A 26,596-nucleotide genomic window follows, 5' to 3' on the forward strand; every position below is an offset into this window, starting at 1 on the left:
CCCTCTCAGATCCTCATTCATGTGAACACGCAGAAAAGAAAGGATGTTCTCTTAAAAATTGAAAAGAAGAAGCAAAAGCCCTGAGAGGCCCCTCCAAAGGTGAAAGTGCTTAGTAAAGGCTTCTCTGAGTAACTGCAGATAGATTCAGTTTTGATTGTCGATGACGCATGCAGTCATGCATTGTCTGTCTATACAGGCAGAGGGCCTTCTCGGTAATGGCACCCGTTCTGTGGAACGCCCTCCCATCAGATGTCAAGGAAATAAACAACTACCGTATCTGGCTTTTAGAAGACATCTGAAGGCAGCCCTCTTTAGGGAAGTTTTTAATGTTTGACGTTTTATTGTGCTTTTAATATTCTGTTGGGGACCACTCAGAGCGGCTGGGGTTACCCAGCCAGATGGGTGGGGTATAATAATAATAAATTATTATTATTATACATAGAATGCAGGGCCTTTGGGGGCTTGCAGAACTTCTTCACTGGGGAAAAAGGTGGAACCCAACGTTCAGCCTTTTAAAAAAGAAAAGAAAATTGGATGTGAAAAGACAGGAACACTGCAAAGTAGCCCATTTTCATCACTAAGGTACTTTCCATAAATTACATGGTGATGATCCTGAATTTGCCATTACAATGTCACTAGATAGGGAACTGCAGCCAATCCTGCCTTTGGTGAGTGTCTCCAATACAAGCAAAGTACACATATTAGGGTAAAATGTGTACTAAATTGCATATATTTGTGAAAACAGCATACAAAATGAACGTTCCAAGGGAAAATTGGTTTGCAAAAATGTGCATGTTAGGTAAAATTGCTTGCAAACATGTGTACATTAGAGAACCTTGCACTACAATACTTCTGAATTTTCACGAGGACTTTAAAAAAATAAAAAGGAAGCTGATGTGGAAATGTGGAGAAAATTCAGTCTTGCCTGTCGGAACGGCTTCTTTACAAGGAATGGTGAAGGTGCACTGACTAGTCTTTTGGCTCAGGCAGCAAAACACATTGGGCCAACCCTGATGGCATGCCAAATAAGACTTTCTGGTAAGATAGGAGCCATTAGGAATCAGTGCTGTGTTTGTTCTGTCTTCTTGAGATCACCAAAAGATGCTGCTGCTCTTATTTCTAAGCTCCACTAGATGTCCCCATCTTCTTTTCTAGCAGTGACAATGCTAAAGCTTTGCTCTTGTTGCAGAATTCTCCTACCCTCCTCCCTCCCTTCAAAAAGGAAACTTTGTGCTCTAATAAATTTGTTAAGTTTTAAAGTAAAACTGGACTTTGGCTTAAGCGGAAGAGGTTACACTATAGTGTAGTGTATAATTGGAAGGGAAAAAATGAATGGGAGAACACAAAGAAACATTTTTTGTCATTTCCTTTCACTTTTAATTTGTATACCGCCTTTTCTATTTTACAAGGCAGTTTACAAGCTGAAGAAACAAAATAGTCAGCAAAGATCACACACGTAATAGCAATCTGATCCAATACAAAAAGTCACAATAACTTTAAAATAAACAACTTATATCAAATAAAGCAATATTCAAAGAGCTATAAATCAATATTCAATAATCCATTCACATTAGTCAATAACCCATTAGCAATATTCAACAATCCATTAGAATATAATACAGTAGTAAACAAATAAGATGGGAAAAGAGATGCAAGCATGTGGATAAATAATAAGCAAACAAGGAGCCAAAGAAGGGTTGGTTTGGGGGTTGACTGATGACAAGAGGTCTTGTGGCATGATTCCTGCACTTGCTTTGTAGAATAGGGTGTTATGAGAAAAAACTGCTCCTTTTCCCGAGAGCCCATATAGAGTCCTTTTGTAGGTTCTCTATCGGTAGGAGAAAATAACAGAGATCAGCCAGAGACTATTGAGAAGCAAAGCGGCTAGTAAGCCTAATCTTTATTAAAGCTGTTGCAACAGGGTGTTCCCCCCCACACACAGGAGGGGGGGGGAGGGACCCAGGACAAAGGTGTGCAAGCCCTTATATAGATATTTTAAATTGCCCGCCCTGGAGTCCAAGACCACCCCTAGAAACATCATACATACATCACAAAAGGGGCAAACTACAACAGAAATCTGAGTGCATTGTTTTGTCTCCTGTCTGCTAGGTTGCTTCAAACAAAATAATAAAAATAAAAATCCAGTAGTACCTTAGAGACCAACTAAGTTTGTCATTGGTATGAGCTTTCGTGTGCATGCACATACCATCTCAGGGCTATTTAATTGCTCATCTTCGAACATTGTGTATGCCATCAAATGCCAACAGTGCCCTTCAGCTCTCTATAGGCCAAACCCTACGGCAAAGGATAAATGGACATAAATCTGACATCAGGAATCACAAGGCAGAGAAACCAGTAGGAGAACACTTCAATCTCCCAGGACATTCTATACAAGATCTCACAGTAGCTGTCTTATTACAAAAGAATTTCAGAAATAGCCTGGAAAGAAAAGTTGCTGAACTGCAATTTATCACCAAACTTAAAACCACGGAGAAACCTGGTCTAAATAAAGACATTGGATTCTTATCTCATTATACATGATAACACTATCTTTAGCCATCTCACCCCTTGCTTTTCATGTGGGACCAATTTGCAGTCATAAACAGTCGTAAATTCTTCCTGCAAGATCAAATGCGGCCATAAACAGTCCGGTTTCCCATTTGAGTGGTGCCCCTCCCCACTCTCTCACTATATGTGGGGATCTGGTGACTTCCGTTTCAGTGTATCTGAAGAAGTGTGCATGCACACAAAAACTCATACCAATGACAAACTTAGTTGGTCTCTAAGGTGCTACTGGAATGAATTTTTAAAATTAACTTTTTTCGTTTATTTTCTTCTACCAAGCAGCTTTGCCTAAAACCAGAGGTTCTGCCATCATCTCACGTGAGCCGAGCACACATACACATGTCTGTATTATCTCCCGTCACGTCCTATTCCATACTCGGCAAACAGGCAGACTCTGGATGTCAGGCCCATGTAGACGGTGTGTGTGAGATCTGTTGAGAGAGCGCTGCCACCAGGAGGTCAGCTGTTAACTGCTATAAGATTATGAGCAGTCAGTGCTGTCAAGCTGGATTTGGGGTTAGGCCAACTGGTTCGGAGAGTCTGTCGAAACATTCCCCTGATGCCGAGTCCTGCTAATCGCCACAGGGACAGAAAAGTCCAAAATTTAGTTGTGGTTCCATTTCTGTCCTTGTCATTCCCTTTTCTGCATAAAAAAGAAAGAAAATGTTTAAGAGGATCTGATTTCTTCCCTATATCCTCCAGCTGCTGTTTGTAATAAGTGCAGCCCCAGCTTGCTCTCCTGATGTTGGGAAAGACCCTGATGTTGGGAAAGATTGAGGGCACAAGGAGAAGGGGACGACAGAGGACGAGATGGTTGGACAGTGTTCTCGAAGCTACGAACATGAGTCTGATCAAACTGCGGGAGGTAGTGTAAGACAGGAGTACTTGGAGTGCTCTGGTCCGTGGCGTCATGAAGAGTTGGACACGACTAAACGACTAAGCAACAACCACAAAAATCTTGCTCTCCTATCCATCCTCTAGTGGAGGGGTGTGGGAGATTGTGTCCACCTCCCTCCCCCCACCCCCACCAGTCCTGGCCAATAGAGACGGGAAGACCTTTTCCAACCTGACAAAATTGCAGGCATCAGGAATCACAAGACAGAGAAACCAGTAGGAGAACACTTCAATCTCCCAGGACATTATACAAGATCTCAAAGTACAGTAGCTGTCTTATTTCAAAAGAATTTCAGAAATAGACTGGAAAGAGAAGTTGCTGAATTGCAACTTATTACCAAACTTAAAACCATGGAGAGACCTGGTCTGAATAGAGACATTGGATTCTTATCTCATTATACATGACAAAGCTATTTTTGCTTTTTCCTGTAAGACCAATTGCAGTCATTAACAGTTGTCAACAGGTTTACCCCACCTATCAGCCAGTCACCCATTCCCACCACCCTTCTGAGTAATACCCCTCCCCACCCTCTCACTATATATAAGGGTCTGGTGACTTCTGTTTCAGTGTATCTGAAGAAGTGTGCATGCACACGAAAGCTCATACCAATGACAAACTTAGTTGGTTTCTAAGGTGCTACTGGAAGGATTTTATTTTTATTTTGTTTCGACTATGGCAGACCAACATGGCTACCAACCTGTAACTAAAATTGCAGGTCACTTGCTTGTGACAGGAGCAGAGCATATAATGTGACAAAGGTTGCACACCACCCCCAATCTCTGCCAAGCGGTGAACAAAATTCCAGGGGGTCCCAGGCACTCACCTAGGGTTGTATTTCCATAGGGAAAATTGAGGCACACACAGCGGAGGCTATTGTCTTTAAGAAAAATAGTTATTGTACACACATTTACACCTGGAGTCTTTATTAACTTGAAGTTCCCCATGCCTGAAGTTCCCCATTCCTGTTGTAGTCGAACAACATCTACATAGACGCAGGCTCCCCATCCCTGCTCTGGTTGGTGGCAGCTTTTCATTTTGGGGTAATAACCTTCTCTTGTGATCAGCTAGGAGGGCTGCTCCTTTAAATGAGCTCGTGAAAAGTGTGTGCTTTTGATCAGAACAATTCAGATAAAATCCTCATTTGTACCAAATTCGAAAAGCGCCGCCATATAACTCTGATGATAAAAGTTTTTTTCAGTGACAGGGGAAGAAAGAAAGAAAGAAAGAAAGAAAGAAAGAAAGAAAGAAAGAAAGAAAGAAAGAAAGAAAGAAAGAAAGAAAGAAAGAAAGAAAGAAAGAAAGGAGTGTTTGACAAGAAGATGAGTAGATATTTTTGGTCTATTGGGGTGAAAGGGGAGCAATAAACCTTCATTTTAAAGAGATTTGCACAAGACCATCAAACATAAAGCACTGTTTCCGTGAGAAGAGTACAGAAGGTCATGCCAAGAACACAATAATATTTTTATAGCTCTAGCTGGAAAGAAAGCAAAGGCAAACCCAACTGTTTAGTTATTAACATTTTTATTGAATTTCAAACATGAGATTAACATAAATTTCTACAGTTTTATCAGAAAAAAGCAGCAGTGCTATTATCTCCTCAGTGTGCACAGCCTCCCTCTGCATACTGCGGGTTGACAACCCCCCTACTGAGTATAATTAAGGGAAAGAGGCGAGGAACATTGAACCCAAGAAGAAAACACAACAAGAGAAGGTGTGTGTGCATGATGGAGCGGGGGCGGGGCCCTTTTTTGCCAAATGAGCAAGATCAAGCAAAAGATTTAAGTTCAGTTAAATAACATTTCTGGAAATGGTTGCCAAATGCGTTGAATTTTTTATTCCCAAATAATACTCCTGTGACATATAACGTGTTATTTAGTGGGCAAAGCTTTAAAAAAGTCACCAGCTGCAACCCATTCTTCAATTGCAGGTGAGAATGGCGAGTTCCAAAAGTGCAACAGTAGATTTTGTTTCGCAGGTAGTGAGATTAGCAAATGAAAGTCCTTTGGAAGTGTCCGAATGACTGGGTGTGTCTTAGAATGAGTTGACTGAAGGAGAATTCCAGCTTCAAAGAAACTATCGCTGGCTTCTGACCAGTTACTGGGAACCTGGGACTAAATTGCTCTACCATCTTCATTGGTTCCTGGCTCATGCCTGGGGTCAGTTCAAAGTGCTGGTTATTATATTCACACAACAATGTTCTGCATGTTTGCCAAGGGGGTTTACCCCCAGGTAACTGGATATACGATTGCAGCTTCAACACTGCCTCTCTGCCTCTTCTCTGAAATGATGGGGAGAGAGACCTTGTTGCAGGTCCTAATATCTGAATTTCTATTGGAAAAATGCTTTCACTATTGCTGTGCCACCGGTGCCAGGTATAGGAAGTGCTAGGGGCTCCAGCCCCCTCAATATTTTGAATCAGGGGCCCTAGCTCCCCCAATATTGAGGGCGCCAACACCACCCATCACCACTAGTTGCCCTCCGGGTGCCCAAGCCCCCACCTGGGAGCTGGGAGGGGGGTGGGATGAATGAGGATGAAGATTGCCCTCTGAGCTTGCCATGGGGAGTAGGGCGAGTGGCAGAGCCCAGCACTGCACTCCACCTCCTTCTCCCCATGGCACGTCCCACTGGGGCAGATGCGTCACGTGGCATCACATAACGCGTCATGTGATGCGCCCCCACCAATGTGGTGGGCAGGTTGGCGCCTTTGTCCTGTGCCCAGGCTTTGGAATGCCCCGCCCCGCAAGATCCTCCGTGTTCTCTTTCTGTTGCCGTTAAATGACAACAGCAGGTGGAACAAATCCTGCTCTAATAGTGGAGCAGAGCTGGGGGGAGGCCGCCGCAAGGCAGTGATGATCATGGTATGAAAACCGGGGTTGTTGCAGGCATGCCCCTCTTTTTAACTAGTAATTAATAACTAAATTAGTTATTAACTGAATGTTACGGATTATGATTGTTGGGGCCCTGTTCACAGGCCTCCTTGGGAACAAGTTCTTGTGGTGATGACCCTGAAGCCAATTGCCTACCTCCTCAGCACTGGGGTGGGGGGAATGGGGGGTGCGGCCTGCCCCGGGTGTCATCCCTGAGGGGGTGTGTGACATCGCCGTCCCACCCCCCTAGGATGCCCGCCATGGGCGCACCTTTCTGGGGCACACGGTGCTCACCCCGGGCACGGCTACCCCCACCCCACGTGTCCAACTCTGGGGGGCTCCGCCTCTGCTCCTCAGGGCCCTTGAAACTGAGAGCAAGAGGGGAACTTCTTTTTGTGCTCTTTGAGGAAGAGAAGGAAGACATGACCACTCTCTGAACCTGGGAGAGGTGGCTTAGAATTTTAATCTCCGCAGTCAAAATCAATCCACCTGCCATGCAAAATCATTTCCTGCCATAGAAGCCCCACTGGACGTAGCAGAGGGGCACCCATCATACATTACGCAAAACATTGCTTGAGGGGTGGGTCTTTGGCTGTCACACAGCCCTGCTTTGCAATGTTAGGGCTCACTTTAGGGTTGGACTTTGCTGGACTGATGCCTGCCTTTCCTAGGAACACTCTCAGATCCTACAGAGCCTGACCCTCCCTTCCTTTGTTATCTGAAAGCTAGCTCCGGATACCTGTTCCCCTGGACTACTATTCCCATCACCCCTCACTTTTGGAAATGCGTTGATGGGATATGGAGTCCAACAACGTCCGCAGGGCCACAGCTCCCCCACCCACCCCCTTGCTACAGTCTTAGTCTGTTTTTGCCATCACTTTACGATTACCCATAGAACAGGGATGTGCTGCAGTGAACATATTTGAACAGCTGGAGGAGCACTTCACATTACTTATCAAATGGCAAAGAGATTACGACCAGACATTTATGGAATTCAAATCAGGTTCTAAGTTGCTTGGCTCTATCCTAGGTGTTCTTTGAATTTAGCTTTTAACAGTACCTTGGTTATCCTGGATAAGCAACGAGGCAGAGTTTAGGACCCAGGGATTATTCTTATTTTTGGCTTGCAGCCTGTGACAGCTGACCGAAAATCAATGAAGTGTACTTTAAGAAGCTTCGCTGTGGTGCAAGATAAGGCTCGAATGCTATTCTTCCCGTTTCCAGCCTATTAGCCATTACGGTTTAGAATCGTTGTGTCTAAACTCGCATCTTTGGATGGAAGTCGTTTGCCTATGAAAAGCAAGAGATCCAGTTGCAGATGTGGTTGTGAGGATGAGGGTTCCTGCTTTTATTATAGTGTCCCTCCTTCTTTGTACTAATAGTTCGGGTAAGTGCAATTTATTCGAATTAAACATAAGTGCTTGATCTGAGACTGCTTGCAACAACAGAGAGATGCACCTTAGGTACTAAAATGAAACCACTGCCTCGTGTTCTTTAAGCGTGTTTGAAAATACTTTTGTTTGTGTCGGTGTGTATTAAGCAAAGGACCTGGAAAGGAGGATAAAATAAAATAAAATCAGCTGCACTGGTTAGCCAGTGACTCATCGTAGTATTGCCATCTTCTGATCAACAGCCTTGTCTTTGAGAAGACTTCAGTAATTAAGTGAAATTATGATGATCTCATTCATCCTAACAAATAACAAATGCAAATGTTGTTGTTTAGCACAGGTAGCATACATAGTGCATTACAGAGAAACATGAGCAGAAGGCAGGTCTCTGCCTGAACGAGCTTACACACTAAATTTAGATGAAAGGGAAAGGAGGAGGTGGAGCAAAGGCAATAAGGGACAGGGGTGCCAACTTGAATTAAAATATTGGGGGGGGGCAGGTAAGCCCGGCCCCACATAATTGGTCACATGATGCGGAGCACGCAACCATTTGAATGGCAATGCCCATCAATGGGGTGGGGGGCTCAAAATATTTTATTGGGGTGGCCGAAGACCTCTCAGCCCCTAGGAGTTGGCTCCTATGGTAAGAGATAAATGGAACCAAATGCTGTTTCATTCTCAAAGCGCCAAATGGATTAGATAGCATGTGAGACAGTGAGAGTGAGGTTTCTCGTTGCTGTTAAATTGAAACACTAGCTTTTACTAAAAACACACACACACAAAAAAACCTTTGGGTGGGAACTGCAAAAGAATATAAGTACCATTTGCCTTTTTCATAGAATGCCCATTATTCATGTTCGTACTAAATGGACATTCATTTTGCCAGCCACTCCACGGCCTTTTCTATTTGCTTTCCCTTTCCCTCCCTGTCACCCTCTCCACCCCAGAGCGCCAATGGCCCTCCCCCCAAAGTCTGGAGGGTGATAATATTGTTTGCTTATCCCATATGAGTGGGGGCAGCCTTTTCCACGTTCAATCTCCTTATGAGCAGAAAGTACTGGGGGTTTCCAGGGTAATCCTGCGTGAGTTTACTGGGAATTAAATCCCATTATCTTCGACACAACTTACTTTCGCGTAATTGTTCCTAGGATTGCAATCGTATGGTGTTTTTGTGGTGCCTGTTTTGTTACCTTTCGTTTTTAAGATTTGCGCCCAGTCATAGGTATCCAAAAGAACCTTCTGGGTGATTTAAAACATATTCACAATGACTGATTAAACATTCATGTAACACATTCAAACCCAAGAAAAAAGCAGAAGAACAATATATTTACCAATGTACAGGCTGAGTAGGCAGGAAGCAAGGAAACTCTGCTAATTCTGAGGCCGTCTCAGAAACCTGTCTTTGCAACCTTTTCAAGCCACCTAAAAATAAAAACTAGCAGCTATATAGCACTCTTTTGAGTATTCCAAGCATTTCACATACATTATTTCTGTAATCCTTAAAGCAAACCAGTAAATGGGCCATTTGGTATTATTGTCCTTCTTTGCCAGTTGTGGGAGGGACTCAGATTGAGAGGTCATGGTTTCCCTAAGGCAGGGGAAAAGAGGGCTAGATTTGATGAAGTGAACATGCATGAGGGCCAACCACAGTTGTTGAGGTTTTTTTTTTAGGATTGAAGTTGTTGAGCTTTTAGGATTTAACCCCAAAACTGTTGAGCTTTTTTTAGGATTTTACCCCAGGACCTATACTGCTACGGGGGCCAGATTAAATTGACCTGAGGGCCGGTTTAGGCCCCTGAAACAGACTTTGGACATGCCTGCCAAGGCCACATAGTGACTAGTGTGGTCATGACAGAGTTAAGATGTGAACTGCAGGAGCAATTTCTGCAAATCCCAAATATAGTCAATAATTTGCATTGTTGTGGATGCATTTTTCCACCTGGGAAAGAATTTTTGTCGTTTCAGTTGCGTGAAAATACAGCCCAATAAAACAGGGCCAATGTGCCTTGTGGGAAATCCACCGTGGACAAGTCTTGTTTCAAAAGACTTGCATTCCTCGCTGCAGACTTGGTGTGAATATATGTCCTGTCTCTGTGTAGATCTTAAAAAATGAAATGAAATGCATGCACCATGGATTCTGGTGTAGGCAGTACCATAGGAGGCAGGGGTGGAGGAAGGGGGTGTGGTGCGGTGGGGGCAGACCTCCCCAGATGTCTTCGCTGAAGGGGGTGACATTTGGCGCCACTCCGAAGCCTACCCTGAGCCATCGGGGGAAGGGGGGAGCTGCGCCGCTTTGCCAGTGGCATTCCCCCCTTCCTCCTTCATTTTGACAACTCTGGGAAGGCTTGGGAGTCGCGGACGGGCAGTGTGCTGAATGTCTGGCATTGGCGGCTTGCTCCACCCTCGGCTGCAGGGCATGCGTGCCGCTCAGGGCACCCAAGCAGCTATCCCACGCTTGGGAGGGCACTCTCCCCAGCTGCCATTCTGAATTCTGCATAGCCCTGGGTTTCCCTATGATTAGTGATTAAATTGTGCACATATTTAAATTGTCCTTTGCCTGCCTGCCCATCCACTGAAGTCTCACATGGCAGAACATTTACCATTAAAGTTGGCACTGAATATCCCACCCCACCACTCTACCGTTCTTTCAATAATTCTTAGTTTTGTCTTCCAGCTTTTACTGTGTTCAGCTCATTTGCCGAGAATGAAGATGCACTTTTGCGGCACTTATTTCAAGGGTATCAGAAATGGATCAGACCTGTGAAACATTCCAATGATACCATAAAGGTGTACTTTGGATTAAAGATATCCCAACTAGTAGATGTGGTATGTAACCTATTTCTCTGGGTCCTCCTTTCCTTCTTTGCCTTCTATACATGCACTAGAGCAGCTCTGCTAAATTTTAAGAATAAAACAATTACCACCCAAAAAAATCCGTTGGGCTTTCAGAAACAAAATGCGAATAGGAATGCGGCAATATGTCACACACCCTTAAAAAAAAGCTTACTCATACATAGTGTGCCCACAGTCAGTTAACATGTGATCAGATTATCCTCAGATCAGGAAAAACTGAATTGAATGTAGTAAAAGTGTGGTCTACCAGTTGGATGAGGATGTCATGCGAACAGCATAAAAAAGAGAGAGATGCAAGCAGTTTCAAATCCACATTAAACTCCCATGTGAATGTGAATAAGTCAATCCAGGGGCTGATCTATACTGGTGAGTTATAACATTATAAATGCGTTATAAAAATGTGACACCAGGGGGTGCTGTACAGCAGTTAATGGAAAATTGCATTGAAAGCTATATAACGTTTATCTTAGTGTTTATTAGTTCAGTGTAGATCCAGCCCTTAGGTTATCTGTTTAACACAGGGACTGTCCTGGAAAGTGGAAAACTCTGAAATGGTTGCAGACTCTTTATTCTTGGAGAATGCTGGGAGGTTGGTTTTTTTTCTTCAGAAGAATACATGATTTCTGCTTCTTTCCCCTCCACAGGATGAAAAGAATCAGCTGATGACAACTAATGTATGGCTGAAACAGGTAAGATATGCGACAACACTGTCAGTGTAAATGTTCATCATTGCCAGTGAATTTTTACAGTAAATGTTCTACTGTGATGTGGAGAGGGAGGTTCTTGAATTAAGCTATCTTACATCCCAGATACTATGGCCCAACTGGGTTACAGCTTCAGGGCAATGCTGATTAATGGTCTCTAAAGGCGATAAATGTATTGCACTTGCAAGGCCGACCCACACATGAGGCAAGATGAGGCAACTGCCTCAGGCAGCAGGATCCACAGGGGTAGCAGACCCCCATGCAGATCTTCACTCCTTCCTTGTTCCTGGTGTAGATCTTCTTCTTCCCTGGCGGGGAGGGGGACACACACACCATTTTGTTGTGTGCCTCAGGTGTCAAAATGTCTTGGTCCAGCTTTGTGCGCTTGTATTACAAAATGGGGAAGGGACTCAATTTACTAGACAATTTACTAAACAGCAGTTTTCAAAATATGGAGTCTGAAGTGGCACAAAAAAGAGTTCTCCTGTCAGCTAGTCCACCACAGCAGATAATTCCTTTCAACATCCAGTCTCAGGGTAGTCTGACCAGGACTCTGAGGGAGCCGGCTGTGCATTTCAGTCTTCTAGAATACATAAAGATGTTTGCAGAAGTCCTGTGGCAGACAGGCTGAGGCAGAAAGGGTTCTCTGAAGGAAGACTTTGGGGGAAGCCATGACTGTTGATAGTGATATGATACTGCTTTAAATGCATAGTGCAGATGAGCCCCAGTCTAGAGGAAGGGAAGAGACACCCCTAGAAACTTAGAGTGTGATCAAGGGAGAGATGTCAGCAACTTTATATGGAAGCTGTTTCCTTGGGACCGGGTAAACAGAAAGCATTGGAGCATATACACGATTCCTTCAGGATAACTCAGAGTTTGCTATGAGAAGACATATGGTGTTGTGCTATGTTTATAAACACTTCATCTCCTCAGCTGTTTTTTCTTTCCTTTTTTTAATGAAAAGAGAATGCCTAAGGACAGATTGAGTTTATGAGTTGAGGTTTTTTTTAAAAAATAAACACACACACACACACAAACATTAGTGTATATTTGTTAATATTATAAGTTTTGATTGTTGTTGTTTAGTCGTTTAGTCGTGTCTGACTCTTCGTGACCCCATGAACCAGAGCACGCCAGGCACTCCTGTCTTGCACTGCCTCCCGCAGTTTGGTCAAACTCGTGTCGGTAGCTCCGAGAACACTGTCCAACCATCTCATCCTCTGTCGGCCGCTTCTCCTAGTGCCCTCAATCTTTCCCAACAACAGGGTCTTTTCCAGGGAGTCTTCTCTTCTCATGAGGTGGCTATGAGTTTTGATTAGCTTATTATACACATGGCTGTTTACATTTGGTTAATGGCTGCGTTCCTTTATCTCAGGTCGGGGACAGAGGGTGGCGCTAGGGAGGGGGTTGTCGCCGCGGAATCCTTGGTGTGTGGATTCCCGCAAGGTGCAATCCTTTCCCTGATGCTTTTCAATATGTTCATGCGCCCCCTCGCCCAGATTGTCCGGAGTTTTGGGCTGGGTTGTCATCAATATGCTGATGACACCCAGATTTATCTGTTGATGGATGGCCTTCCTGCCTCGGCCCCGGACACACTGACCAAGTGCTTGGAAGCTGTGGCTGCCTGGCTACGTGGGAGTCGGCTGAAGCTAAATCCTTCGAAGACAGAGGTCCTCTGGTTGGGTCGGGGGGGGCAACTTCCATCTTTCGCTGGAGCTCAATTAGTGTCAGCCCCGTCTGTCAAGAGCTTGGGTGTAACCTTGGATGCCTCCTTTTCCATGGCGCATGTTGCAACCACAGCCAAGGTGGCATTTTTCCATCTCCGCCGCATTAAGCAGTTGGTCCCCTACCTTCTCAGCCTGACCTGGCTACAGTGATCCATGCGATGGTCACCTCTTGGCTTGATTATTGTAACTCGCTCTACGCGGGGCTGCCCTTGAAACTGACCCAGAAACTCCAGCAGGTGCAGAATGCTGCAGCGAGACTCCTTACGGGGTCCTCACTGCGGGATCACATTCATCCAGTGCTTTAACAGCTGCACTGGCTCCCAGTGGAGTCCAGGGTAAGGTTTAAGGTGCTGGTTTTGACCTTTAAAGCCTTATGCGGCTTAGGACCCTCGTACCTAAGGGACGGCCTCTCCCAGTATGTCCCGCAGAGGACATTAAGGTCCACAAATAATAACATACTGGAGATCCCGAGTCACAAGGTGGTTAGACTGGCCTCGACCAGGACCAGGGCTTTCTCAGTACTAGCCCTGACCTGGTGGAACGCTCTCTCTCAGGAGACTAGGGCCCTGCGGGATTTGTCATCTTTTCGTAGGGCCTGCAAGACAGAGCTGTTCCGCTTGGCCTTTGGACTGACTCAGTCTGACCCCGGTGTTACCCTCCCCTAAGGCTTTATCCTACAGATATTTAAATGAGGTTGCACTTGTAGATTCCTCATTTTAAAATTGAATTTTAACATTGTATTTAATCTGTATATTAATTGAATTGTTTCTTTTATGCTTGCTTTGATATTCTTGTTGCTAGCCGCCCTGAGCCTGGTTTTGACTGGGAAGGGCGGGGTATAAATAAATAAAATTATTATTATTATTATTAAGTAATTGTGAGTTTTCCCCACGTGTTCCAATATTTTACGATGTAAGCTTTTTCCTGATATCGTGAGCTCGTTGAGCATGGTTTACAGTGGAAAAGAAGGTCATGTGATTTGAGATGCCCAAATGTGTTGCATTCAGGAAGTTTTAAATGTCTGATGTTTTATTATGTTTTTATATGTAGTAGAAGCCACCCAGAGTGGTTGGGGCATTATTATTATTATTATTATTATTATTATTATTATTATTATTATTATGGCATAGTGAATCAGTGTGGACCTTGGGCTTTGAAATTTCAGTGGTGGCCTGTGCAAAACCAACATTTGATGGCCCCTGCCCAGGGGTGGAGGAAGGGGGCGGGCGGTGGGGGACCGGCCACCCCGGTTGTCACCACTGAGGGGAGTGACAAAATGGCGGGTGGCACTCACCGTGGGGCCTGCAGCATGCCTGAGCCACGCGTCTCTCCTAGGAGTGATGCAGTGGCTTGGGCGCCCGCAAGCTCCGTGCTGCCCCAAACGGTCCGCCCGCCGCTTCTCCCTGAGCGGCTGAGTGGGAAGAGGCAGGCAGACTCTGGAGGCCCCGCGGAGCGTCCTGCCCTGGCTTACCCCGCCCCAGGGACCAAATCGACTTGCTCCACCGCTGCCCCTGCCTTCTCTCACCTTCTGTTGTTCATCATTGTTGCAGCGTCCCCTGCGGTGCCCTCCCAGCTCGGCGCCCAGTGCAGGCAAATTGCTCGTGTTCCCTTAAATTCACCTCTGAGTGTATAAATGGCGCACTGTCCCCTTAAGTCCAAGCAAGTCAATACTCTCTCCATCTTCTCATATCTTGCTGAGCTACATCACTCATGGTCATTGGTCATACACTCATCCTCCTCATGAAGTATGGGCAATGGCCAGGAATAATAGGATTATAGTTCGGCAACATCTGGAGAGCCAAAGGTTCCCTGCACCTGTCATGGGGCAATCTGTAGCAGTCTTTGGGCAGTGTGATCCAGCCGGGAAGCTGAATAGAAAGCCACTTAATCAAATCTGTTGAGTTTTGCCATCAGCTTAAATTCTTTTAAAAGGTTCAGCAGAGAATTCGCTGCAGTGGCCATGCTGGTTCCTGTAAGTCAAAAATATATCTCTGTGGGCTGAAACTCCTTCCCTGTGCACCGCTGGGGAGGGGGAGAGATCTGCTGAAGCAAGAGACTTCTTTCTGCATTGCACCAGGACTGTGAAAACAGGGCCAGAGCCATGGAGTAGAGGGAAGAGCTATAGTGTCCTGTTCTTCACAAGGGCTTGTCAATCCCCGTCCTTGAATTTTCAGCTCTCATTTTGGAAATGTCACTCACCCTTTCATGTATGGCGATTTAAGAAAAACAATCAGTCACACAGGAACTATTGTACAATCACCCAGAGGCTCAGTTAAGACATCAATGTCTACTCCTGCCCTCCACTTTCCAGGTAATTGAGTGGTGGTGTCTGAGAAACACTTGGCACTTTCAAATGTTAACATATGAATTATTCGTATTTAACTTAAATCAATTTTATTTTGGTCACAAATTAGTCTGTAGAGTGACTATTAAGTTTTTGCTTCTCCTCCTGCCAAATTTCTGCCTCTGGGCTTGCTGAACTGGGGCTGAGGTGAGCCACCAGAATTCAAAATAAACCAGAATCTCACTTTCTGAACTGCTCCCTAGCTCCTTACGTGCCTGGCTGCAGTTCGACTTGTACTTCAGGATAAGGCGTGTAAACATACCCTTTGCTTACTGTCTTGGCAAGGCAGATCACACCAGCCTTGGGGGACTATTATTTCTCTCTTAGAGGGCACAAGGGTGATTGGCAATAACATTTGATCGGCGAAAGCTTTCTTCAGTCAATGTAAAAAGACAAAATGGGGAGCAGGGTTAAGCTGCAAGTTGCTGCTCATATATTGGAATGTGCTGCCATCGCTCAGTGATTTATACCAAGCTGCTCTTCGGAAGGTCAGCAAAATGGGGGACCGTCCTTGCCTCCTGGCGGGGAGTGGAACACTGTGACTTTTCCACACAGTCTCTGGGGAATTCCCAGTCCACATACTGAGGACCTAACTACATCTTGCGTTATCCCAGGGCTGGCCCAAGACATTGTAGAACCTGAGGCGAACCACAAAATGGCTTCCCTCCCGCCAGGGGACATGGAAGGAATAAAAATCTATGTCAGGAACAAGGATGGGAGGACATGAGCAGCGCCTCCAAGAGGCCACTGAGCAGGAGGCATTGAGGAATAGGCAGATCTGGCTTAAAGGAATGGGCTATGTGTTCCTTGGAGGCCATAGCTGCAATCCTTGTGAATTCTGCCGCCTGAGGCGGTCACCTCATCTTGTCTCATGGTTGGGCCAAACCTGTGTTAGCCACTTACCTGTGCCTTTATGGGTATTGGATTTTTTTTGTTTTTGTTTTTTACACCATGGTCCCCTTGAGCTGAATGGGAACCATGGTGTGGGGGGCAGGAGGGAGAGATTTAACCCTCTGCTTACTGCTATGATCCCTATCCAGATTGGGGCCCCCGCACCTGCAGTTTGCATAGAGGGGGAAATTTCGCGTTGACTTGAAAGAGAGTTCCCCACTAACGAAGACTGCAAGAGGTGGGAGGAACCTAATATAGATTGGAATCACAATGGGGACAAAGGGTTAATGTCCTCCTGCCAATGGCTAGGCAATTTGTGTAAGACAACCATGCACTTAGAAGCAAAGCACTGCACCTAACATAATCTATAGTTTGCCCCTCAGAAGAACTGTTGCCGTAGGTGAATCCATTACCCACAATAATTCATTGTGGTCTTTAAAATGTGGGTAAACCTGTCCAGAGAGAAGAGCACAAAAATAAATGTAGAAGTCTTGAAGAAACTGGCACAATGGAAAGTAGTTGAAAGCGTTAAATATGTGCCAGCTACTTGAAGGGTATAATTGATTATTAGCATCTGAAGTGTGTAAGCATGAAAGAGGATGGTGATTTGAGTATATTATACAGAGCAGCTTAACTAGGAATAATGATCGGAAATTGAGAAACTGAGGGTTCCAACTGCATGTTGCAGGCAAATCTGTGGTGCAGAGCTTAATGCTGACCTTTAAAACCAAACATACACTGGGGTAGGATTTTGAGAGGAGAAGCAGCAAAAGGAGGGATGCTTAACCCTTTTTTTGCACTTGCTATTTCACCGTTCTAAATTGTTGCCCAAGTGACTTCCACCAATGTGGTTCAAAATGCAGCTAAACACAACTTTTGAGCAGTGTGTGTGTGTGTGTGTGTACACATGCGTATGTGGGAAGCCCTATAAACGCAAGCAATTTGGAGCAGAGAAATAGAAAGGAAGGCAGGGCCGGCCCTACTATTAGGCAAAATTAGGCGACTTTCTCAAGTAGAAAGTCTGATGGCAATGGCAGCAACCCTGCCAGCCATTTCCTTCTGTTGGAGAGCAGATGTCTGAGCCACATGGCCTGTTCTTCACCCCCTGAACTAGCCCACTGCTAGCCCATGTGCAGTGATGCCAGTGTTGAAGTAAAATTCACTCCAGTCGAGTTCACCCCATGGAGCAAGGAGTGGTGCCATATTGTCTTTCGACTCAGGTAGCAAACTATCTTGGGCCAGCCCTGGGGAAAAGGTTCAAGATGCACAGTGGGACATAGTTCTGAAAAAGTTTGCATACAATCAGGCTTCTCATGACACTGTCACAAGACTGTGCCCGGTTACAGGTTATTGTGTGCTCATTTCTTCCTGTTGCTAGAAAAGGAAAGAGCAAATGTTTAATTTTCAACTCAGCATTGCCTGGCACAGGCGATGCAAAGGCAATGGGCCAGGGGTAAAGGACGTTTGTCCCTCCAGGTGTTACTGAACTACAACTCCCATCAACCTCAGCAAGTGCAGCCAGTGGCCAGGAATGATGGGAATTGTAGTTCAGCAGCTTCTGCAGGCCCAAGGGTTCCCTTCACCTGGGTTAAAGAGAGCCCTAAATTTAGTCTACTGACCTCACACCTTCCCCACACCCAGAATAGTGTATTTGAGAAATCCATAACTACTCAGAAGCATAGCTGTCAAGTTCTCCCTTTTTTAAAGGGAAATTCCCTTATGCTGAATAGGCTTCCTCATGAGAAAAGGGAAAACTTGACAGCTATGCTCAGAGGTATCATGAGGTGTGTTTTTTTTGCAGAAGGTAGGATCTTGTAAGAGTCCTGTGCCTGAACCCTCTACAGGAAGATGCTTTCATTGCTGATATTGATTTTAGTAAGCTCACACATTCTTGCTTCTCTTGCATTCCTGCAGCGCAACCTAAAAACTTATAAATAAGAAATATAAGTGGAGAGGTGCTTTTCTTTCCTTTGATTATTACTGTAAGCATGATGCCACTCTGAGATAGCCTGGTTTATCCACTGCAGCATGACGTCAACATATGGTGGTCAATTGACCAGAAGAAAGTGACTTGGCTTGCTCTTGAGCCTTTAAGAGCACTTTGAGCTCTACAAATCATCAGGGAAGCTTTGCACAACAGCAGAGAAATAAGCATTATACCTGCTAATGCCTGAAGTTCAAGATGCTTTTAAAGGCATCTTTAATAATAATAATAATAATAATAATAATAATAATAATAATAAATAGTTTTTTAAATCCATCTGATTCATGGATTTTTCTGTCTTGCACCTGTGAAAAAGAGCTGTGATTAACTATGCTTCAGTCTCAAAGGTCTAGATCGGGGTTTTCCAAACTTGGATCTCCAGCTTATTTTGGGACTACAGTTCCCATCATGATGGGATCATGGGAGTTGTAATCCAACAACAGCTGGAGAGCCAAGTTCGGGAAGCTCTGGTCTAGATGGTACTTGTTGCCTCAATATATCTTGTTTTCCCTGGGAGATCTCTAGCACATCCGTTTAAAAAACACAGAGCCCTGCTGGTCGGGGGTCCTGCCAAATGAACGTGTTAGCACTCAGCAGCCATGTCCTTAAAACTGCCTTCTGATGAGTTTTAGCCACATGCGCAGGTATGCGCTGAAGCAATTGTGTGGCTGTAACATAACCAGAATTTTTTATGCTGTGTCTGAGGCCAAAAGACATACTAAGGGTGTTGGTGTTGGTGGGGAATAACTCAACATGAAGCAACCCAAACCAGTTCTGTAGGTTTTCAGTGACTTATTTCATTCAAACTTAATTCAAAGTGTCAAAGTGTTTCAAAGTGTTGGTTAATCTTCATAGGGACATAGGAAAGCCGCCTTATACCAAGTCAGAACATAGGCTCATCTAGCTCAGTACTGTCTACACTGACAGGCAGCGACTCTCCTGGATTTCAGAGAGGGCTCTCTCCCAGTCCTACCTATTGAACATGGGGCCTTCTGCATGCAAAGCAGTTGATGTACTCCCGAGCTACTGACTTCACATTGATTGATCAGAATGCTGGGAGATGAAGGCAAGTTTACTTCTTTCTTGGCTGCTGGGTAGAATATCAGCCATACGTTTCTACTATGGCCCGCCCTGTGGAACGCCCTCCCATCAGATGTCAAAGAGAAAAACAGCTACCAGATTTTTAGAAGACATCTGAGGGCAGCCCTGTTTAGGGAGGCTTTTTATGTTTCATAGATTATTTTATTTTATTTTTCTGTTGGAAGCTGCACAGAGTGGCTGGGGAAACCCAGCCAGATGGGCGGGGTATGAATAAATAAATAAATAAATAAATAAATACTACTACTACTACTACTACTACTACTACTACTATATTTTTGTAACTAATGAATGGTAAAGACTTAGGGCACTGTGGCAGGGATGCTGTAAGCAAGCAACCATTGCTTAGCTCTTCTTCTTCTTTGGCGATCACTCGTAGCCGGGTAAGATTGTCTTCCATAAACATGGTTTTAACAGTGAGTCCGTAAGTGACTGTGGAGGCCAATTCTGGATCCACATGTCCTTCCACAGTGGGGACATAGGTTTCTGGGTGGGAGTTGATCACGGTGTGGATTTGCCAAGTGTGCCTTCCTCTTAGCATGTTTTTCCCTTTCGTCCTAAGTTTGAGCGTCTTCAAAGCCCATGACCCCTTTGGTAAAGGCTGTTCTCCAACAGGAGCGCTCGCAGGCCAGTGTTTCACAGTTGTCGGTGTCTATACTACATTTTTTGAGATTTGCCTTGAGAGAGTCTTTAAACCTCTTTTGTTGACCACCAGCATTACGTTTTCCATTTTAAAGTTCGGAATAGAATAGTTGCTTTGGAAGACGATAATCAGGCATCCTCACAACATGACCAGTCCAACGAAGTTGATGTTGAAGAATCATTGCTTCAACACTGGTGGTCTTTGCTTCTTCCAGTACACTGGCATTAGTTCACCTATCTTCCCAAGTGATGTGTAAAAATTTTCGGAGGCACCGTTGATGGAATCTTTCAAGGAGTTGGTTGTTTAGTAGTAGAGTACTTGCATTGCATCAAATTTCATTTGAGTAGAGTACTTGCATCGCATCTCCCAGGTTCTTCAGTACCTAATAGGTTCATGTAGGGCTGTGGAAGACTCCCATCCGAAACTTCCAGGAATTGCTAACACCCAGCACAGACAGTACTTAGGTGGTGGACTTGGCATAAGGAAGCTTTCTGTACTGTATTCTGTTTCCTTCCTTAAGTTTAATTTAATAAATAAGCTTCCCATGTTCCTAAACTGGATTCGCTGGAAGGAATTTTTCATTAAAAATTGAGGTGAATATTCAGGACAGAGACCCCCCTGCCCAGGTTTGGCCTGTCTGGTTTCTGTGAAATTCTGTGGATCGTATTTGATGGCAACTGTAATATGTGCTTCTGTGGGCTGAAACTGGATGCATGACTGGGACATCTATGAGGCTGATGGATGCTACAGAATTGTTCTAATTTGGTTCCTTAGAGTATTCAGCTTGTTGTGAAACTGATCAAGCAACAGTGGTGCTTTTGCTGATTATTGCAGGAATGGATTGACCAAAAATTGTGCTGGAATCCAGAGGACTATGGTGGAATCACCGCAATTCGAGTTCCATCTGAATCTCTCTGGCTCCCAGATATTGTTTTGTTTGAAAAGTGAGTATACAGATCTTGACACTCATTTTTTACAGTATTTTTCGTACTTGTGTGCAGGGGTCTCAGGAGAGAAGCAGAAAGGTGGATAATTTATTTTCTTTGTATAGCACCATCTGTGTACTGCATGAAGCAGGTGTGGTGAACCTCCGGATTTTACTGAACTCAAACTCCCATCGGCTGAGATTATTAGCCACGCTATCTGGGGCTGATGGGAGTTAGCACTCAGTAAACATGGAGGGCCCAAGATTCCCCACATCTGGTACAAAGTAACTTTATCAAAAAGACAGATCTAAGGAGCTTACAGTCAAAAATTTGACATACAAAATGGGTGGGTGGGTAGGAATGGTAGCAAGAATAGCAGAAGAATGTGTACATATGTATTTGAAGTTACTTAGAGCTAGTGGCTATAGGAGAACAGTAGATTATTACCCTTGCCTTCTCAACCTCTTTTCTGGCACAAAACACGGCCCTGTTCTCCTTCTCTTCCAAGGGCTTACAGTAGGCATGTCATTAGGGGACCAGCAAGTTGGGGTGGGCTGTGTCAGGACCTTGAGAAGGGGAGGGAGTTATAGACATGGAGTAAAATTATGAGGGAAGGCCCAGCAGGGTAACCTCCCAATATTTACAGTCACCACAAGCATTTGCCTCTATTTGGTCAACCAGTAGCCCTTGAGAGAACAAAAGCATATTTTCAAAATGTCCTTTCTCTACCAGTAAACTTAGGACTCAATTAAGTACCGAATTCTACGTTGTTGAGTAATTTTTGTTTTATTTATTGGTAATGTTGGTTTTAATGTTGCTGCCTTGGGAGCTTGTGGGTGAAAGGCAGATTACGAACATCTGGAATGAATGGATGAATAAGTACTAAAAGGCTGCTGAAACTTGATGCAATTCATTGCAAGCTGTTTATGATTACGTACCTGTCTCCCATTTACCAAAACGATGCAAAGCAAAATCAGAATATAGAGAAAAGAATTGGAAATAGCAGCTTGGAAACACAATTCACAAAGTTTTTCTTCCCTGCTCTCCCCTTTCCAGTGCTGATGGGCGCTTTGAAGGTTCCTTGATGACAAAAGCAATAGTCAAATACAATGGGATAGTAGTCTGGACTCCCCCAGCCAGTTATAAAAGTTCCTGCACTATGGACGTCACCTACTTCCCATTCGATAGACAGAATTGCTCGATGAAATTCGGGTCATGGACCTATGATGGCAACATGGTGGACCTAATTTTAGTAGATGAAAATGTGGACAGGACAGATTTTTTTGATAATGGAGAATGGGAAATCCTAAATGCCAAGGGGATGAAGGGAAACCGAAAAGATGGGTTGTATTCCTACCCTTTCATTACCTATTCCTTTGTTTTAAGACGACTACCACTGTTTTACACTCTCTTCTTAATCATCCCGTGTCTGGGATTATCTTTCTTGACTGTGCTTGTTTTCTACTTGCCTTCCGATGAGGGAGAAAAACTCTCACTGTCGACCTCGGTTTTAGTCTCCCTTACAGTTTTTCTCTTAGTCATTGAAGAAATCATCCCCTCTTCCTCCAAAGTCATCCCCTTGATTGGCGAGTACTTGCTGTTCATTATGATTTTTGTCACCCTGTCGATCATCGTGACTATTTTTGTAATCAACGTGCACCATCGTTCCTCAGCCACCTACCACCCGATGGCTCCTTGGGTGAAGAGGCTCTTCCTTCAGAAACTCCCCAGGCTGCTCTGCATGAAAGGACACATAGATCGCTATTCATTCTCTGATCCCAAAGGGACATGGAAAGAAAAGCCAACGAGGAAACATAAACACAAACAAGTCAAAGACGGAGAAAAAATTGTGATTGCCTTCCTGGAAAAGGCTGCTGATTCCATCAAGTATATCTCTGGGCATGTGAAAAAGGAACACTTCATTAGGGAGGTATGTTAGTTCCAAAACAGGCAGGTATCACCACCACCGCCACCACCACCATTTATTATTTATACCCCTCCCATCTGGCTGAGTTCCCCCAGCCATTCTGGGTGGCTCCCAACAGAATCATAGCTGCCAAGTCCCCCGCTGAAAAATGCGGGATCAGCAGCGGCGCGGCACCGGAAGTCGCTTCTACGCATATCCGGACATGCGTAGAAGCAACTTCCGGTGCCGCTCTACCCGATTTTTGGTGCCCAGGCGTTGGTGGAGCAGCACAGGAAGTCGCTTCTACATGCGTAGAAGTGACTTCCAGTGCCGCGCTACCCATGTCTGGGCACCGAAAATCAGGCGGTGCCAGCACCCAAAACGGAGCCTCCCTGGCAGGTAGGAAATCCGGGGGATTTACGGGATTTTTCCCAATCCAGGCTGCCAGCGGGAAACGGTTTAAAATACGGGGGTTTCCCGCGAAAAACAGGAGACTTGGCAGCTATGAACAGAATATTAAAAACACAATAAAATATCAAACATTAAAAACTTCCCTAAACAGGGCTGCCTTCAGAATGTCTTCTAAAAGTCAGAGAGTTGTTTATTTCCTTGGCATCTGATGGGAGGGCATTCCACAGGGCGGGCGCCACTACCGAGAAGGTCCCCTGCCTGGTTCCTTGTAACCTCACTTCTTGCAGTGAGGGAACCGCCAGAAGGCCCTTGGAGCTGGACCTCAGTGTCTGGGATGAACAATGTGGGTGGACACACTCCTTCAGGTATACTGGGCCGAGGCCGTATCAGTCACACTAGAGGCTGTATCAGTCACACTAAGTCAACATGGGGATTCTAGTCCAAGAAAGGTAGGTTGACTGTGTGTGTGCAGAATCAGGCCAAGTGTCTCCTAGCCCAGCATTTACATGATCCTAGATGGTCTACTGGAAATTGGCTCATGTCCACGAGTGGACCATGTTTCACCTTCTATCCACCCCATTAGATATTTAAAAAGTTATAGTTTGCACCTGACTTGTGTTATGGCTTACGCTAGCTAAAAATGCCATTTATATTCATTTATAAATATCAAAGGCCACAGGGAGTTGTGTTTTTTTTTTGAAAGGCAGAAACTTTGAGAGAACTATTTGCGATAAACTTAATTGTTACATAAATCGATAACTAAATTCCAAGCGTATTTCAAAGCAGCTCTTCAATTGTGCAAAATACTTGTGAAACTCATGGCCATCATTTTCTTTTCCAGGTGGTGGAAGACTGGAAGTTTGTAGCTCAGGTCCTTGACCGTATCTTCCTATGGCTATTTTTGGTGGTGTCTGTGATGGGCTCTGTTCTTATATTTACTCCCGCTTTAAAGGCGTGGTTGCAAAGTGGAAGTAGTATTGTCTAGAAATAAGAACACGGGAATCTGCGGAAGGAAGGAAGGAAGGAAGGAAGGAAGGAAGGAAGGAAGGAAGGAAGGAAGGAAGGAAGGAAGGAAGGAAGGAACTGAATAGGCTCAGAGTCAACACAGGTGCATACTGAACTGGAAACGACACTGCCATTGGTGGCAACTGGTCTTGTTGATGATTGTACCCTCCAATCAACTTTTAAGGCTGAATCCTATGCTTGCTTACCCCAAAGTCCTGTGAACTAAATTGCATTTACTTCTGAGTAGATAACCATAGGATGGCACTGTTAGCCTTTCAAATTGTTGCACAAATGAAGACATCCAATTCTGCATCTGTATCTGTGTTTATCAGCTAATACAGATACAGTCACCATTGAATGATAAGCCTCTATGTATTCAAGCACATAAGCCAGACCCATGTTGACCACAAACATATTGATTTTGCATCAGTTTAAACCGTTGCAAAACCAAAGAATCCTTGGACTTGTAGTGTGTTGTGTTGAGGATTCTCTGAGGAGTCCCTAACACTTCTCTGTCCTTGAGCACTTGAAAGACTAGAGAATGCCCATCAAACCATTTTGTCAGTGGCATAGACAAAATTTTGAAAGTTTTCTTTTTAAATCATGCCCCAAATTATTAATATAGCAATATATCTTTGACACTGGGAAGATTTTATAGATATCTATATGAAATATAAAAAATATGTTAGTCTTAAAAGATCTGCATCAGTAGACCTTGCATAATTTCATTCAGCCATATTCAATCTTGGTTTCAGCACTTAAATGTACATATTTCATTTTATGCAAATTGTATGCAGAAAGGTGAGGTCTTTGTTGCACTCTATGTGTTTTTAAAGATATTGAATAATATATAAAGCTTTATGAAGAGTAAGTATAATAAGCACAGATATTATATATCTATATATAACAATCAATTACTGAGTTTACATTGTATATTTATGCATACCACTCAAGTGACCTGCCATTATGAGTGACATCTCATACATGTATTTATTTTCAGTTTTGAAAGCCATTCTCAGTTCCTCCTTTTGGTTTGCCCAGGTCTTACACCTGTTCTTGGTGCCGCTCAATTTCTGGAAACTTTGGCCAAGTTTTAAGCAATGAATCCTGCTGGAGAGATATGAGTAAGACTTGCCAACATGCCCAGCAAGGGCACATGTATCTCTGCTGCCATTGGAGACTTGCAGGCCTGAGTGGTGTTTGTTTTGTTTTGTTTTACACATGTGGATTTCCTACCTCTCTGGATTTCCAGATGGGGAACATCTTTCACCCCCAAGAGCCACATATATTCATGGGGAACCTTATGGGGGGGCACATACCAGGGGTGGATGGGGCCATAGCTGCCAAGTTTTCGCTTTTCTCGCGAGGAAGCCTATTCAGCATAAGGGAAAATCCCTGTAAAAAAGGGATAACTTGGCAGCTATGGATGGGGCCAGGGGAAAAAGTGGGCAGATCAATGCCTACGACTCTTACATTCTAACCTTGCAAAAGTCAGGTGCTTTGATATTAACCCAAATCTCAATCTCCTCTACCCAGACCAGCAAGAGGCATTTTCATAGTTCAAGGCACATTCCAGGTAAGCAAGGCGGTCCTAGAGCAGGGCTACTGAAGATGTAGCCTGAGGGCCAGATGGAAGGCTGCATTTGGCCTGCTGGCCTGAGGCTCCTCCTCTCCTCTGTTTTCAGATTATAACTTTCCAGGGTTGGAAGTATAATGGTGGAGCTGACATTGTGTGGGGCAACATGTTTATTTATTCCTACGCTATCACAGACTCTGATCCAAGGGGTTTTGCAAGTTTCTGTAGCTCATCAAGCATCACTGGATGAAACCAGTGCCAGCTCCTAGCAGTACCCCCATTTTGGTGTGACGGTTGTGATGGTTCCCATGTATCTGGAGTAGCTTAAAGCTGCCTGGAAAGAAATTTTTTAATAAACATTTTTTTAAAGACATGAAAATATGAAGATATTCCATTAGGAGTGCTTTAAAAACAGGTGCTGGAGAAAATAAACACACTACTTTCTCTTACCTTTACAGTGAGGCTTCCCCCCGCCCCCATTATCCTTGTAAAGCGACCAGTGCTAGAGTGTGTGTGTGGGGGGGAATACTGTTGAAGGAGACCACACTTCCATTGCTCTCCATCTGCGATTGCCTGTATGCAGCCTAACTGTGAAGCCGGTCACGCAAGGCTTCGGTGGTGAGCTAATTTGCTTGGCAGCAGTAAAAACAGCCGTGGAGCTGCCAGGCCTTGTAGACATCACTTTGCGATCCAGTTCCACGCTAGTGAATAGCATCAGCTGGGCTCAGTCCCCTCCAACCATACTGCATGCTGCTACTTAGTTCAATTTTTGACACGCAAGGAACCCTAGATGCCACAATAGTAGACAAGCAT

At 44.5% G+C, this 26,596-nt stretch overlaps 1 protein-coding gene across 1 annotated transcript in view; it reads left to right on the forward strand.

Annotated features, from left to right (window-relative positions):
* The window catches only part of CHRNB3 (cholinergic receptor nicotinic beta 3 subunit), a 31,790-nt gene extending 6,775 nt beyond the window's left edge, over window positions 1–25,015 (forward strand). The window contains exons 2-6 of the mRNA XM_060269044.1: window positions 10,390–10,541; window positions 11,213–11,257; window positions 20,794–20,903; window positions 21,942–22,815; window positions 24,044–25,015. Of these exons, the coding sequence (XP_060125027.1) occupies window positions 10,390–10,541; window positions 11,213–11,257; window positions 20,794–20,903; window positions 21,942–22,815; window positions 24,044–24,187 (1,325 nt within the window). The 3' untranslated portion in view covers window positions 24,188–25,015. The remainder of the gene's footprint in view (window positions 1–10,389; window positions 10,542–11,212; window positions 11,258–20,793; window positions 20,904–21,941; window positions 22,816–24,043) is intronic.
* The last annotated feature ends 1,581 nt before the right edge of the window (window positions 25,016–26,596 follow it).

This window comes from Zootoca vivipara, chromosome 16 (genome assembly GCF_963506605.1).
Source record: "Zootoca vivipara chromosome 16, rZooViv1.1, whole genome shotgun sequence".
NCBI lineage: Eukaryota > Metazoa > Chordata > Lepidosauria > Squamata > Lacertidae > Zootoca > Zootoca vivipara.